Below are 16,751 nucleotides of genomic sequence, written 5' to 3' on the forward strand. Positions count from 1 at the left end.
GCCCACACAGGTAGCTACCAGCCGAGCCTTAATTGGTCTGCCCACATAAAATGGCGGCATGGAGCCGATCGCGGGCTGCGATCATCTCCACGCCCGCCCAGCCCACCCAACATGGGGAAAATTCTTCCCTTTGCCTTAGCATTCTGGGAGAAATATCACATATCCTTAGAATTTATCAAACCCTTTAGCCCAGTTAGAACTTTTAACTTAATTATAATAGAAGTCAGTAATTTTGCCTAGACATTTATGCAGGTTTTGTAACAATACTGGACGGTAGTGGAGCTGTCTACATACATGCATATTCCTAACTTACTCATGGCCACTGAATGCAGACTCATTTTTTTAGTAATGCTATTCCTTGCAGCTACTGGTCTCTGATGGGTAGTGTACTAATAATCACTTGTTAAATGGGACTTTAGGATCACCTCCAAAATACCTGATTGAGGCTGCAAACAAATCATCTTCCAAGTACAAAAGTTTCTTTCACAGTTGTGTCTCCTGATTCCATTAAAATACTTCAGAAGAACAGAGAAAAGGAACTACAGAAACCCAGAATTAAGTTTATGGAAAGTTTACATTGCAAAGAACCATTTCAAATTGCAGAAATTCTGTATGTAGCAACTCTCAGTGCTGTTGAGTTTGGCTCATTTACATTGTTAAGGGAAGATCTGCATTGAAGAAAAAATCCAAAACAACATCCCCAGCCTGTGGAATGGCCAGATAAAAGGTAACATATAGCACTCTGAGCAACAGCCATTTATGTTTGTCATCATCAGTGCTGTACCCCAGGTAGCAAAGCAAACAACTGTGTCTTGAAGTGGTAATCTAGCGCAGAGATTTATACTCTGCAACATAAAATGTATTATAACATTGGGGTAGCTTTTCAATGGTACCTTTTACTCAATTTTCACAATCAGCATCCAGGTTATAAAATAAATGCTGAAGTACCCTGCGTGCAGCTGTTTGAAATAAATTTAAAAGCCGAAGGCTTAAGTTAATCTTCCAAAGACAGATCACACAGTAAGATCACAAGCAACACTATGTTTAATTTGAAAACAAATTTTACATCAATTATGTAATAATTATTTTCTACATAAAATGTCCAGCATTATATAAAATATTTTTTTTTTCTATAGAAACAGCTCATGTTTAAGGTGGGAGTGCACTCTATTAAAATATATATAGGAAACTCACATAAATCAAAACTGCTGGAGCATTCAAAAAAAATTGCTTTATTACTATATACTCAAAACATCTTGGATGGGCTCAATTCAAACTAGGGTTCTCAGAAATGAAAGCTTCTCATAAGACATTCAGAGCACACTGATGGAATGCATAAGCACTTTATAAATGATTTATAGTATTAACAGTAGCATTAGTACTACCAAGGTCTGAGCAAAAGTTAAATTATACCAAATATTGTCCCAACTCTGGTTTCAGATCCATTAAAACATTGTTACTTTTTCAAGAAAAAAGGATAAAAATATTTGTGGGATTTTAATGTCTAAGTTACGCAAGAATGAACTGTTCTTTTAGAACTTACCACAGGCAATTGTCCAGTAGACTAGGGAGTCCGGAGTCTGGTAAAGGATTCTGTATGGTGCAACTCGAGCACTGGAGTCCAGCACAACATCAAGTGTTCCCACGAGTAAGCCTGCATTGAAAGTTCCAGAACAAAAACTATGATTAGGATAATTACAACAAGGTAACTAGGTCCATAATTGCAGTAATTAGTCTCGATTTTTAAAAAATTTACTTTTAGGCAATATGTTTATTGCCCATCTCTAATTGCCCTTGTTCAGAGGATATTTAGGAGTCAACCACATTGCTGTAGGTCTGGAGTCGCATGTAGGCCAAACCAGGTAAGGCCAGCAGATTTTCTTCACTGAAGAACATTAGTGAACCAAAAAATTGAACTTCACAACCATCAACCCTTGGGTCCAAATGTCACACATGATCAAAATGTTCAGCAAATGTTTTAGGAACTTTCAAAGGAGTTGTAGAAGACAATGGGGAATATTTAGTGTCAAGCTGAGCACAGCAAGTCAGAATAATGCAGGAGGACATTCTGCCCATTATGTCCATACTGGCTCTCTACAAGTGCCACTTAGCTTGCCCCATTCCCCCACCCTCCCCCATAGGCCTGCAACTTTTTTCACTTCAAGTGCTTATCAAATTCCCTTTTCACAGCCATGATTGAATTTGCTTCCCCTACCCTTATATGCAATGCATTCCAGGTCCTAAACACTTGCTGTGTAAGGTTTTTTGTCCTGTTGTCATTGGTTCTTTTACTGATCGCCTTAAATCTGTGTCCTTTAGTTCTCAACCCTTCCATCAATGGGAACAGCTTCTACCTACTGTCTAGATATTTCATGGTTTTGAGTAGCTCTGAAAAAAAAAAATCACCTTTGAACCTTCTCTTCTCCAAGGAGAACCACCTCAGCTTCTCCAATATATCCATGTAGCTGGTCCCTCATCCTCAAAATCGCTTTCAAACCTTTTGTGCAGCCTCCCTAAAGCCTTAACATCATTCTTAAAGGTGTAATGCCAAGATGAGACACAATATTCTAGTTTAGCCAAATCAGTGTACATACATACAGTAGTGCTGTTTCCTAATATAGACTGGGATAGTAAAATGATAGAGAGGGAGGTGTGTTAAGGAGAATTTTACTGATCATTACCATTTCAGGCCAACAAGTAAAGGGGAATTACTGTATCTGGTTTTGGGGAATGAGCTGGGACAAGTGGATGAAGTGTCAGTAGGGGAACAGTGATCATATCATCATAAGGTTTTGGTACACTATGGTAAAAGACTAGGTGCAATCTAAAGTGAAAATATTTAATTGGAGAAGGTTCAATTTCGATGTGATGAGTATGATTTCAATCTACCTGGATCAGATCCAAAGATTGGCAGGCATAGCTGTTACAAAACATTAGGCTGTCTTCAAAGATGAGATGGCTCAGGTACAGTCGAGGTACATTCCTAAGAAAGGGAAAGGTTGGGCGATCAATGCCAGAACTCCCTGGACAAGGAGAGAGTAAGATACGCATAATGGACATACAAGTGAGATCCAGGCTGAACACAAAAGTTCAAAGAGGAAAAAGAATTAAGAGATGTAAAAGGGAGAGTATGTGAAGAGACTGACAGCTGGGATAAGGGAATCCAGAAGTGTTCTATAGGCATTTAAATAGTAAACAGGTAATAAGAAGATGGGCGAGGCCAAATGTAGACCAAAAAGAGGGTCTACGCACAGAGAAGAGGGAGGGCTGAGGTACTAAACGAGTACTTTGCAGCAGTCTTCACTAAGGAAGACCTTGCTGCCAAAGTCATGTTGAAAGAGCAGGTAGCTCATATTCTGGATAGGTTAAAAATTGATAAAGAGGTATTGGAAGAGCTGCCTGTAGTCAAAACTGATAGACACAGGACCGGATCAGATGTATCAAAGTACGCTAGGGGAGCTGAAGGATGGAAATTGTGGAGGCACTGACCATAATCTTCCAATTCTCCTTAGTTAGAGGGTTGAAAAATTGCCAATGTTACATCTTCATTCAAAAAATGGTGTAATAATAAACACAGCAACAATAGGCCAGTCAGTTTAATCGTGGTAGTGGGAGAGCTTTTAGAAAAGTTAACCTGGGACAAAATTAACAGTCACTTGGGCCAATATGGATTAATTAATGAAAGCCAGCATAGATTTGTTCAAGGCAAATAGTGTTGATCTAACTTGACTGATTTTTTTGAGAAGATAACAGAGAGACAGTTGATGAGGGCAATGTGATTGATATGGTCTATATGGACTTCCGAAGGAAGCATTTGAAGTTCTTAAATCTTAATCACTCAACAAAATTGGGGAGTCATATATTGAGCCTAGCGAATGCTGAAAATACAAAAGCGCTGGAGAACAATTGTATTGGGTACCAACAATCAAGTAAAATCTAATGCATATGCTAACAAGATGCATTCAGCAATTGTAAAGCGGTCTCCTATCACATGGTGGGGAGATAAAATAATTAGCTATAACAAAAGCATTTAGCGGTACGAGGGCAGAGATTGCGAGACTCTACTTGCCTATTTGGCATGATGCAGGAGGGTACCATGTTGCAGCTTTATCACCCGTGTATGCTCATGTTAAGCGATGCACCATGCCAACAAAGGACCTCAAAATTGCTCCCCCTGCATTATCTAACAGTATATACTGCTAAACAATTAGGAAAAGTGATTCTATGCAACTTCATGCTGTATATAAGCAGTATCAGATGGCTTTAGACTGGTACAGTACTTGCTGTTACAGAAATCAGGTGAGCATTTTCACTGTCAAAATATCCATAAAAATATAAATATTGCTTTTTAAAATTGAATGTGAATAAAACGCTCCAAGATTCATCTACCTAATCAGCACTTAACCATCCACGATCATTTTTCAAACCATCTTAGAATTACAGCATTAATGAAAAAGGGGTGAACTAAACTTTTCCAATTGCTGTTGCACCAGGCTAATTTCCTTTTGTCCCAAAAAACTCAATCAAGGATTTAATTCAGACTTAAAACATTTTGATTGCCCAAGTCAACTCCAACTTAAATCTGATCATAAGTGCAACAATGAACAACTACAAATTGTGGCATTAACCCCAAGCTTAATCTAAGATATTTCACTCATCAATGGAAATTTAATTTTCAACAATAATCTATACTTATACAAACCATTAACAACCAAGGCACTCTACATGAACATTAAAGAAAATCAGACACCGAGCCACATAAGGAGACATAGGACAGGTAACCAAAAGCTTGGTCAAGGGTAGATTTTAAGGTATGACTTAAAAGAGGAGTGGTATACAGAGGTGAAGAGATTTAAGGAGAGAATTCCAGAACTTAAAGTCCAGACAGCCAAAGGTGTTTCCACTGATTATGGAGCAATTCAAATTCAAGATGCAAAAAAGGCCAGAATTAAAGATGTCATTAATATAGATCATAAATAGCTGAGGGCTCAGCACTGATCCTGCGGCATGCCACTAGTTATGGTTTGCCAGCTCGAAAATGATTCAGCTATTCCGGCTCTCTGTTCCTTGTTTCCCCTGTTACTAATCTCCCAGTTTCAGCCTCTAAAGACACCAACACTCACTGTTGCTACTCTTTTCCTTTTTATCCTTTCCAACAATAAAGTACTGGCCAACTCTAACAGCATATGCAGGCACCAGATGCTGCATCATGGCTGGGATCTATGTTTCAGCTATTATTGCAGCACAGACAGTCGCTGGAACATCCTCTCTGGGGGAGTGGCAGTTGCTTCATGGTGCGTGAACTTACTGTCCTCTCAGCAGGACATGTGCTCAGGATAGCATTGGTGCTCCCACCATTGCTACTCCAACAGTGCTTCTGAAGTTCTCTTTTAGCCAGCCAGCCCGCCCATCTGCTGCAGCCTATGCAGAGATGATGCAATCCGAAGCTCTGTCCTCAAGGCTCAGATGTGCTGGAGGTCATCCTGCTAGGCCATCTGCAGTGTCCCCCAGTGAAATTCAGCAGCCTTACATTGAGCCTGCAGCATGGCTGGTGGAAGCACCACCTCGGAGCACTAGGCCAGGCAACAGTACACACAGGACAGGCAAAGAGAAGGGCGAATAGTTCAAGTAAGTGTATTACGAGAAATGGTGTTGGATAAAGTTGAATAGAATTTCAAGGGCTTGGCCAAGAGAATGCCATGATGGCCATATCAGAAGGATGAGGAGCTTGAGAATTTTGGGAGCATCAGCGATGTGGGGGTGACATTTTAGGGGAACTGGTGTCTGAGTAACTGTTCACAGAAGGCTCATCTGCAGCAAAACGGTCTCGGATGCCTCTTCCCTTCCACCTATTCCAGAAGTATCCGATGGCTTGGTGACAATAGCTACACCAACATGAAAGCAAGATTGCAGAGGACACATCACACCACCAGTAATTCGGAGACGTGCTCCAGCAACTACAGGTGGACTCCCCCTGAGTGGTCCAGGCAGCAGAACCTGTTTCAGAATGCCAGTGATTTGCTCCATAACAGTGTGGTTCTCATTTCAGACATGCTGAGCATACATGGTCAAGAGATGAAGGGGAATCGTGAGCCAGGTATAGCGTGGGTAGTCAATAAGCAACCATCCTCCAGTCTATGGTGGTGACTAAAATACAGCGGGTACAGCTGACTGGTGCAAGGATAGAAGGCACTCACCAACAATGTTCACTGCACAGCTGCATACCAACTGCAATTTAAAAGAGTGGCAGCACTTGTGGGTGCTATATAGCTCCCTATTAATGTAGGGCCTGTAAAGCCACATGCATTGGTGTCGATGGCTACATGCACCACTAGGAATCCCACTAGCCTGAAAGTCACGTGCCCACTCTTCCTCCTCTCCTGGCACACAGGGTCTCTGATGCCTCCCTGATGCAACGATGCCAACATCTCCCATTTCACTATGCAATGTACCTGCTCCAACCTGGGAGGATCCTCTGGCATAGAAATCGATGGTCATGGCAATTTTCATTGCTATTAGCAGTGCTATCCTCACCCTGCTTTGCAGCTGTAGCTCTGGTTGTAGAAAGTAGAAGTGTCTGCTCCCTTGGTGAGAAGTAGACTTCTCAGGCACTGCACCTGGCTGTGGTGGAGATAAGAGAAAAGCTCCCTAGTCATCTTCTGTGGTCTAACCACTCTATGATTCCAAGAATCTTAGTAGGTGCAGCCTTCCACGGAGAGCCCTCCTCCTCTCTCTGCTGATTTTGCTCCATGTCCCTGTCATGCTGCAGTCCAAAAGGAACTGCAACTATAGATGCTTTGAATGAAACCAGGCTTTCTACTTTTCAAGAATTTCCACATTGTAAAGATTTCAAGAGACGCTGGACTCAAAGCTTTCCAAGTGTCATTACAAAATATTGATCCTGTCAAATAGTTGATTGACTTGGCCATAGAGCCAACTATTCTTTTAAGAAGTCCCTTAGAAATAGATCAGATCCAAACTCAGTTTCCAGCACATGGCTTCGGGCAACATCATATCATTGCTTTTGAACCCATACAAGAACATTTTGAACTGCAAATTGTGTATGCTGTAGCAGTCTTCAATCTCTGCAGGATAAAAGTGATTTTAATGTAGGAAGAATTCCAAAATATCTAGAACAAGGTGACAGAGTTTCATTTTAAGGTAAATGAAGACTTAATGTAAACTTTGAAACCTAGTATAAAAATGTGTCCCAAAGGCTTCTGATATAGCAGAGTGTTGGGGCTGTTTCTGATAAAAGTCTTAAGGTGAAGAATGCATATGTGATGAATATTCTGCAGTTAAGATGCACTGGTACATCTGTTCTCAACTGAAGAAATACTATCCTCGTGTACAAATCAGTAAAGCATATTGATAAGCTATCCAATTCCTAAGTACTGTTAAAAATCTTAAACTCTGTACACCTCCATAATTTGGACCCAAGAGTGCAACTGAACAGGTGATCTGAAAGAATACAAGTGTAATATGCATTCACAACAACATTAGCATCCATATTGCCTGGAGACAAGTGCCACTGGTAAAAGGCAAATTAGAAAGTCACTCTGGGGCTCCACTTACACTTTGTGACAGCTGAGTCACAATAATCTGAATGGAAATTATTGTACAACTACTAAGGCTCAAAATGTGAAAACAAAATCTCAGAATTGTAGAAATCAGTGGATGGATAGATAAAGACAGAAAATGCTGGAAATACTCAGCAGATCTAACAGCATCTGTGGAGAGACATAGTTAACATTTCAGGTCAAAAACCTGACACATTAACTGTGTTCCTCTCTCTCCATAAGTAGTAGTAGTGGGGAACAAAGAAATGGCGGAGGAACTGAATAGGTACTTTGCATCAGTCTTCACAGTAGAATACATGAGTGACATCCCCAAAGTTCAAGAGAGTCAGGGGGCAGAGGTGAGTATGGTGGCCATTACCAAGGAGAAGGTGCTAGGAAAACTGAAAGGTCTGAAGGTGGATAAATCACCTAGACCAGATGGATTACACCCCAGAGTTCTGAAGGAGATAGCTGAAGAGATAGTGGAGGCGTTAGTGGTGATCTTTCAGGAATCACTGGAGTCATGGAGGGACCCAGAGGACTGAAAAATCGCTAATGTAACCCCCATGTTTAAGAAGGGAGTGAGGCAAAAGATGGGAAATTACAGGCCGATTAGCCAGACCTCGGTCGTTGGTAAGATTTTAGAGTCCATTATTAAAGGATAAGATTTCAGAATACTTAGAAGTGCATGGTAAAATCGGGCAAAGTCAGCATGGTTTCATCAAGGGGAGGTCATGCCTGACAAATCTGTTAGAATTCTTTGAGGAGGTAACGAGTAGGTTAGACAAGAGAAAGCCAATGGACGTTATCTACTTGGACTTCTAGAAGGCCTTTGACAAGGTGCCGCACAGGAGGCTGCTCAGTAAGATAAGAGCCCATGGTGTTAGAGGCAAGGTACTAGCATGGATAGAAGATTGGCTGTCTGGCAGGAGGCAGAGAGTGGGGAAAAAGGGGTCCCTCTCAGGATGGTGGCCAGTAACTAGTGGAGTTCTGCAGGGATCGGTGTTGGGACTACAGCTTTTCACTTTATACATTAATGATCTAGACGAAGGAACTGAGGGCATCCTGGCTAAGTTTGAAGATGATACAAAGATAGGTGGAGCGACAGGTAGTATTGAGGAGGCGGGGAGGCTGCACAAGGATTTGGACAGGTTAGGAGAATGGGCAAAGAAGTGGCAGATGGAATACAACTTGGGGAAGTGTGAGGTCATGCATTTTGGTAGGAAGAATAGAGGCATAGACTATTTTCTAAATGGGGAGAGAATTCAGAAATCTGGAGTGCAAAGGGACTTGACAGTCCTAGTCCAGGATTCTCTTAAGGTTAACTTGCAGGTTGAGTCAGCAGTTAGGAAGGCAAATGCAATGTTTGCATTTATTTCGAGAGGACTAGAATATAAAAGCAGGGATGTGCTGATGGGTTTTATAAGGCTCTTATAGAATATTGTGAGCAATTTTGGGCCCCATATCTCAGGAAGGGTGTACTGGCCCTGCAGCGGGTCCAGAGGAGGTTCATGAGTCCCAGGAATGAAAGGCTTAACGTATGAGGAATGTTTGAGGACTCTGGGTCTATACTCGATGGAGTTTAGAATGATGACGGGGGGGGATTTGATTGAAACTTACAGAATAATGAAAGGCCTGGATAGAGTGGACGTGGGGGAAGATGTTTCCATTAGTAGGAGAGACTAGGACCCGAGGGCACAGCCTGAGTAAAGGGAAGACCTTTTAGAACAGAGATGAGGAGAAACTTCTTTAGCCAGAGAGTGGTGAATCTATGGAATTCATTGCCACAGAAGGCTGTGGTGGCCAGGTCATTGAGTGTATTTAAGACCGAGATAGATAGGTTCTTGATTGGTAAGGGGATCAAAGGTTACGGGGAGAAGGCGGGAGAATGGGATTGAGAAACTTATCTGCCATGATTGAATGGCGGAGCAGACTCGATGGGCCAAATGGCCTAATTTCTGCTCCTATGTCTTAAATACTGCCAGGCCTGCCGAGTACTTCCAGCACTTTTCCAACATCCACAGTATTTTGCTTTTCTATGAGTAGAGGTAGAGTTTATTTAATTTGAGCAGGTTGGGTATTAAATTAGTAACAAGGTTAGCACAGAATGGGGTAAATGTTCATGTCCATCACTTGGGCATTAATCTGGAAAAGTGGATCATCTGTCCTCACAAGAACCAGCCCATTTTTAATTTAACCAATTTCAACAGGGTGAAAATTGAGCAAGTTCTCCACCCCATTACCCAGATGAAGATTTTGAAAATGTACCCCGAAATTATTAAAATGCAGCCAAGACAGGTGCTGTCAGGTTAATAGAAAAACACCCTGCCTTCACAATGACCACGAAACTGTCCTCTTTAGTTTGGAGCCAAATTTTTAACCGCCTCAAACATAAAGCTTAGGTTTTGCATGATTGGGGAAGAATCCATGAAGTTTACTCTTGTCAAATTCAATCAATTTTACATTAATTTTAGGAGAGATGTTAATTAAAGAAGTTCCAAGCCAGGGAACCCACCACACTAAATAAAACCTACATCTCTTCTCAGGAGTCTTTGACTACACATCTAATGTCTCAATTCTATAGCACATAAAGGCAACTCAAAGCTACATCTCAACTTCAGAATCCCTCTAAAAATGATTTCATAATTTATGCATATTTTATACACATACAGACATATGAATTAGGAGCAGTAGGCCATTCGGACACTCAAGCCTGCTCCACCATTAATAAGATCATGGCTGAATTGATTATGGCTTAAAATCTACTTTCCTCTCCACCCCCTATACCTTTTGGCTCCCTTGTCAATCAAGGATCAATCTAACTCAGCCTTAAATATATTCAACGACTCTGCTTCCCCTGCTCTCCGGGGAAGAGAATTCCAAACTAACCATCCTTGGAGTGAAAAGGAATCCTCCTCATCTCCATCTTAAATGGTGGATCCTGTATTTTTAAACTGTGTGCCCTACTTCTAGTCTCTCTCATAAGGGGGAACATCCTCTCAGCATCCACCCTATTAAGTTCCCTCAAGACTTTATATGTTTCAATAAGATCACATCTCACTCTTTTGAACTCCAATGGATACAGGCCCAACTTTCCTCATAAGATAACTCCTTCATCCCAGGAATCTGTTGAGTGAATCTTCTCTTAACTGCTTCTAATGCAATTATATTATTTCTTAAGGAGACCAAAATTGTAAACAGTATTCCAGATGTAATCTTACTGTACAATTGCAGCAAATCTTACTTTTATATTCCATTCCCCTTGCAATAAATGACAACATTCTATTTGCCTTTCTAATCACTTGCCGTACCTACATACTAATTTTTTGTGATTCATGTACCAGACATGATATGTTAAACATGTTTGTATTTCCTTAGTGCAGAAATAATCCTGAACTCCAGAAACATCCTAAACACATCTGTTGAAACAAACTTGTTGAGCTTGGAAGTAGCATCAATTCACAGCAGTTTGGAAAAGGTCCTTGAAAATCTTCACTTTTTTATACTATAGGCCTATTACGCTTTACTGTTAGATAAACTGCATTTTAAATTCTTGCACGTGTGGATGTTTCTCGCCAATTGTTCCACTATAAATTCATATGCCCACATTTATAACATAAGCTGCCTATTTAACTGTATCACATTGCAAAGACAGCCTGCCATTGGTGGCACTATAGCACCTTGGTTTTACTATTTGACATGGAACTAATACCAAATCAAAATATTACATACAAAAGGTAAAGATATTTTGACTTTAAATAAGGACTGAAGTACAAGTGGACGCCTTGCTCCAATTATCCTAGTCCTGTAACTCAGCTTCATCGAAAATACTGCAGATACTGGAACTCTGAAATAAACCAGAAAATGCTAGAAATATTCAGCAGGTCAGGCAGCATCTGTTGGGAGAAACAGAGTTAACGTTTCAGGTCATGAAGAAGGATTAATTCTGTTTGTCTTCACAGAGCTGCCTGACCTGAGTATTTCCAGCATTTTTTGTTTTATCATCAACAGAAGGCTACACTTGGTCTAGACTCCCCATGTGCAACATCACTGAAGACTGACTATTTAATTAAACTTGTTATATTAAAAAATGTGCAAAATGTAACCTATCTTTGGCTGGTAGATCAAACATCTTTGAACACTAATCATACAAGGTATTTGGAAATTTTAATTGTATTCTTTGCAAATGCTCAGCATAACATAGCTACATCACTAAGGCAGTTCTATACAGATCACCTGCCACCTTCCTAGCTCAGTAAGCTACAAACTTGAATCTCAAAAACAGAAGATACAATGCCAGCACAACAAATGGAAAATACTGTAAACCAAATGATCCCATTTGTTCTGTATTCTTGGATTTTGTGCTACAGTTCCTTTATTGCTGTTACTCCAACAGTTTACAATAAGATGATAATGCTCTTATATCAAAAATTAACAATCTTTTTGTTTCTGTAGGTCACAAATGTGTATATTTAGAGCTCCGAAGGTCACATAAAAACTTAATCTATGCTTCATTACTTTATGTATATATCTCACAGCTAAAACAACAAGCTCCAAACCTTCAACTCACAAAACTCAAACAGGGCAATGAACAAGAAATGCAAGTAATTAATAGCAAGTTGTCTGGCATCTAAAGCCAAATTGTCAAAGTTCAGGTTCTGTTGAATGGTCATGAGGACTCGAAACGTTAACTTTGTTCTTCTCCACCAATGCTGCCAGACCTGCTGAGTTTTTCCAGGTATTTCTGTTTTTGTTTTGTCAAAGTTCGGTTGGCATACAAATAGCTCGCACATATAGTTTGGACAGAATGTCCACTGACAGCATGGAGCATGCCCAAATGTTGAATGCTTCCTTGTGTTGGATGGCTTTGGATTGACTTCCAAATGAATTTACAATCAATAAAATAAATTCAGCTACTCTCTGGCTCCAAGCTCAATGATTTCACAAAAGCAGCCTAGAGGGAGACCCAAGGTGGTAGATTTCTCCTGGGATGAAAAGTTTATACTTATTTTAAAACAGAAATAAAACATATTACACATTGCATAGATTTTACATACATTGTACTTCCTGCTTAATGCCTAAGAACGTGAAATTGTGTAGTACCTTTATATAAACAAATAGAACTATTTATTACCTTCTAGAAAACATTGCTCATTTTACAAGCTGTTTGCACGCTTATGGGGACTGACTTCAGTGATGCAGACTTCAAAGACATTTGGTCTGGAGCAGCTCCACTGATTTACATAGGAGCTGACACTCTTGACACTCAAAGCTGATCCAGGATTGGCTGACCTCAGATAAACAATGTCTGTCTCCATGAGTTTAATTAAAAATTCTCTGTAAAATTGTATAATGTTTCTTTTACAGAAAGATATGTATTTTTGAACAGAAAAGCATCACACCAGTCTTTTAGCCTTTAATGTGTTTACCAGGGAAAGAGCAGATGGAGCTTTATTTCGCATCTGGTTATACTATGCCTGAGCTAGCATTGACACAAGATACCAGAAGCAAAGGTTCTAATCATCAGCAAGTGCATCATTATCTTTAAATAAGTCCTCCAAAAATGCCCTGTAACCACTCAGAATTATTTACATCAGGAGATATTAATTCTTATTCAGGATTTATTTTTTCTCATATCCTCATTCATTAAGCATTGTATTAACACTAAAATGTAGAAAGGTTGTTTTATAACATTATGGAATGCTGTGATTAAAATAAACATTAAATCGGGATGCACTTGCTCTAGCGCTATGTTCATTGGTTCCTAGACCGAAATAGCGTTGGTCACATGACAAGAAAAGGTTGCTCTGATTACACAGGAAGCAAAGCTTTTGCCTGAAAGCCCTTGGGATGAGAACCTGCAGTGCTAAGAGTCTGTAGCAAAGCTGTGTAAAGATACTTAAAGATAGCTACAGCATTTACCAATGAAAAACATAATTCTATAAATAACCTGCACAAGGCTCATTAATAGGTAGCACTGGGGCCCCATAATGTTTACAATCTTAAATGGAATTTCATTGCTAAAACATATAAACAAAATAACTCCGCTAAACAACAGAAGGGATTAACTAGGTGAAATGAGGGACAAGTGTAAATTGTGACACACTGGAAGCACGACAACGCCAATATCTCGTAAAGAGAATAAGGAGATTTTACTAACAGTTGTTCGCAATCTCTTTGTTTCCTGTGGATTGAATTGCATTACTGTAAAAAGATCAGGAGAAAGTGATCCACTTTGTCAAAAAAAACTAATCAAAGGAAAAATTATTGGGAGACCTTGTAGTTCTCCGATTATCTCCCACATTTAAATGTCACTAAAGGAAATCCAAAATATGGACATTTTACGAATTAAAGGTCACACAAAGGAGGATTAGATAATCATTATCTGATTAGATAATGGACATTGATAATTTCAAACCTCAAGAACTAAAGAAGTCGTATGTGACTCACAATAAACGAATCTCGACTGCAGGTGCTGAACTGACAGATTTTGGCGAAAAATGCTGAACAAAACTTTACGTGCCCCGCGGCTGCTCATATACATCTGTATCGTAGTAAAAAATTATGTCGCCTCGTCAAAAAAGATGCATGCAAAACCAGGCGATCGCATTATGTTTAGATATTCCGTTCCTTACAGGCAAGTCACAGAAACTAAAGGATAAACAACACAACACTCACGTTTTGCAATCTCGGTTTGGGCATCAATTAAAACGCACGCGCGCGCACACAGACACGGATAGATATGGAGAGGTTCAGTTTTCATCCTTACCAGCCAGCCCTCCGCCCCCTTCTCCATGCCCCTTTCTCCTCTGCAGCACGAAGTACGGATTGGCTCTCTCCGTCACCCACAGCGCGTTGGCCAGCAGCACTTCTTCAGGATTGACCCACATTCCCGGTGGCAGCGGCAGCGGTCGCGAGAGAGACAGAGAGAGAGAGAGAGAGAGAGCGCGAGCAGGATAAATCTCAGCGGCGGCTCGCGGACGGGCAGGGAGGGAGCTCGCTCGGGCGCCGCGTGACCGGACTGACTATCCGAGCAGCGAGAACCGCAGCATCATCGACAACACCGCGGCGGCAGCGGAGTGGAGCTGCCTTCACACAACGAACGAGAGGGGGGGAGGCGGGATCCGTCCCTCACCTTTCATAAACTCCTCCCGATTGAAAAGTGAGTCGCCGTCGTCAAATAAAAGTGAGGCATTTAACGACAACAGATGTGGTCGACAGCTTTTTTGCTGTAAACAAATTGATGGTCGGATCCCGAATCAAACACACGCCAGCGTTATGCCGCGAGAATCCCGGTACGGGGGTGGTGGGGGGGTTACTGTCGCGTCATAACGTCAACGTTAAACGCCTCAATGAAATTAATAAACAGCCGGATTTGGAACTCGGCGGCCGTTCAAACGGCAAAATGTAGCGCGAGCCGCCAGAGCGAGAGGGTCCCGCGCAGCGCCCGTTGCTGCTGTGGTGTTGTTGTAATGTAGGAAAGCGCCAGCGACTGACTCTCCCCCTCACCCAACCACAATGTCAACACTGGCGGCTGCCGTCACGTTACCAAGTGAGCACCACCCTCCCGACTCTCACCATTACGTCTTACAACAGCCAAACCACACCCCCCCCCACCCCCTCCCCCATCTCTGCTGTATGCTATTGTTCTCAAGTTCCTGTTTAACTGCGAGCGATTCGCCTCCCGTTTAACCCAGTTCCACAAAGCAAAACAAAATAAGAAAGTAGTGCGAATGTGCGAGATCCTGGAAGGCAACCGGAGCCAGAATGCAAGCGAAAAATGCACTGTAGTCCCGTCAGCACCTGGATAGAGAGAAGACGGTTTAACCCTGTGGGCGGAAACCATTGTTTTATGCACCTGGGATAACGTGAGGGTTAAAGCATCGCGTCATTTACTGCTTTTTTTTGAGGGTGGGTCACAAATTCAGTTGGTAGAGCCTAAACACTTTGGAAGAGCTGATAATGCATAGTTTTGGAAGGAAACTTGATGACCAAGGGATCCTTCTGGGTATCTCATCCAGCCTTGGGCCACCTTGAGTTAGTTCATCTTTCAGACAATGGGTGGAATCATCCCAGATTTGCACTAAGTGCGGTAGCGAGCAGGAAAAAGGATGTTTTACCAGCCGGCCGCAATGGCGGCTTTTCACGCCGTATTGTCCCAATCCCCCTCATTTATTATGCAACCACAGAAAACACGCCATCTCACTTGCGGGCAGCCTCTGAATTGTTATCACATCATTAACCTCACCGTTTCCTCACTCCGGGTGCCATATTTAAACTGCAGCCGCCCACATAGTTCTCAATGCTTGCATGCCAGGACTGCTCCAGTGGCCTTTAGGAGGCCTGCCATGATGTCCTCCATCCCTGCTCTGGCCGCAGGAGATACAGCAATCTCACAATCCAGGTTGGGAGGCGTTGGCAGTGGTGGTCAGTGCCAACGCTGCACTGAAGAGGTTGACCATCCAGTGCAGAAAGAGGATGAATGATTTCATCCATGCCGCCAGCGTAAGGCAACCATCTCATCACTCTAAACTCACACATTTACAAGCCCATCACACATTCACTGGCATCTCTCGCACTGCCAGCTCAGGGGACATCACCATTCATTATCTCACATGCATCCTAACATCTCCATCTGGCCTCATCTCCTCTGGAGACTGCCTCCTCAGCCCTAACCATCTTGAGGCCACTTACTCAGATTAACAAGTGCCCTCACACACCCTGGGATACCATCCATCCCCAGTAAATCCCTCGCCCTGCAGCTTCTTCCCTTACTTGAGGCCAGTTCTCCCCCTTCCCAAACAAGCCCTCACCCTGCAGCCGTTGAAAAACCACCCCTGCCTTATGACTGGCCTGGTAAGTAGAGATCTGCCCATGAGCCCCCCTAAAAGTGGTGCTGCCTGCGAACCCTGGAACTAATGACTGTGAGTGCTGCCCAAAGCTATGTAGGCAATCAAACCTCGAAGTCCCGAGCGAAGTGTAGCATGCAGGTGCACGTTGCTTATGTACAATTGTGAAACACATCGGCGTGATTGCACGCCAATGTGCTCAGATGATCCAGCATGGAGGGATGATTCCAGTGAGCTGGACTTATAATGATATACAGATGTAATACAATGGAGTTCCTGATGTGCAGCTGTGGGAAATGCGGCTCTCCATTCATGGGCTGAACAGATGATGGTAAATTGGTTT

The 16,751-nt window shown here is 41.9% G+C and overlaps 1 protein-coding gene across 4 annotated transcripts in view; it reads right to left on the bottom strand.

The window, feature by feature from the left end:
* tbc1d9 (TBC1 domain family, member 9 (with GRAM domain)) overlaps positions 1–15,079 on the bottom strand; it is a 72,306-nt gene extending 57,227 nt beyond the window's left edge. For 2 of the 4 annotated variants that reach the window (XM_041190679.1, XM_041190678.1), the window contains exons 1-2: positions 14,329–15,079; positions 1,544–1,654 (exon numbers count right to left, since the gene is read on the bottom strand). In XM_041190679.1, the coding sequence (XP_041046613.1) occupies positions 1,544–1,654; positions 14,329–14,449 (232 nt within the window). In that variant the 5' untranslated portion in view covers positions 14,450–15,079. The remainder of the gene's footprint in view (positions 1–1,543; positions 1,655–14,328) is intronic. The other 2 variants (XM_041190680.1, XM_041190681.1) reach the window with 2 other exon arrangements.
* Positions 15,080–16,751: the final 1,672 nt, after the last annotated feature.

This window comes from Carcharodon carcharias, chromosome 1, assembly GCF_017639515.1.
Source record: "Carcharodon carcharias isolate sCarCar2 chromosome 1, sCarCar2.pri, whole genome shotgun sequence".
NCBI lineage: Eukaryota > Metazoa > Chordata > Chondrichthyes > Lamniformes > Lamnidae > Carcharodon > Carcharodon carcharias.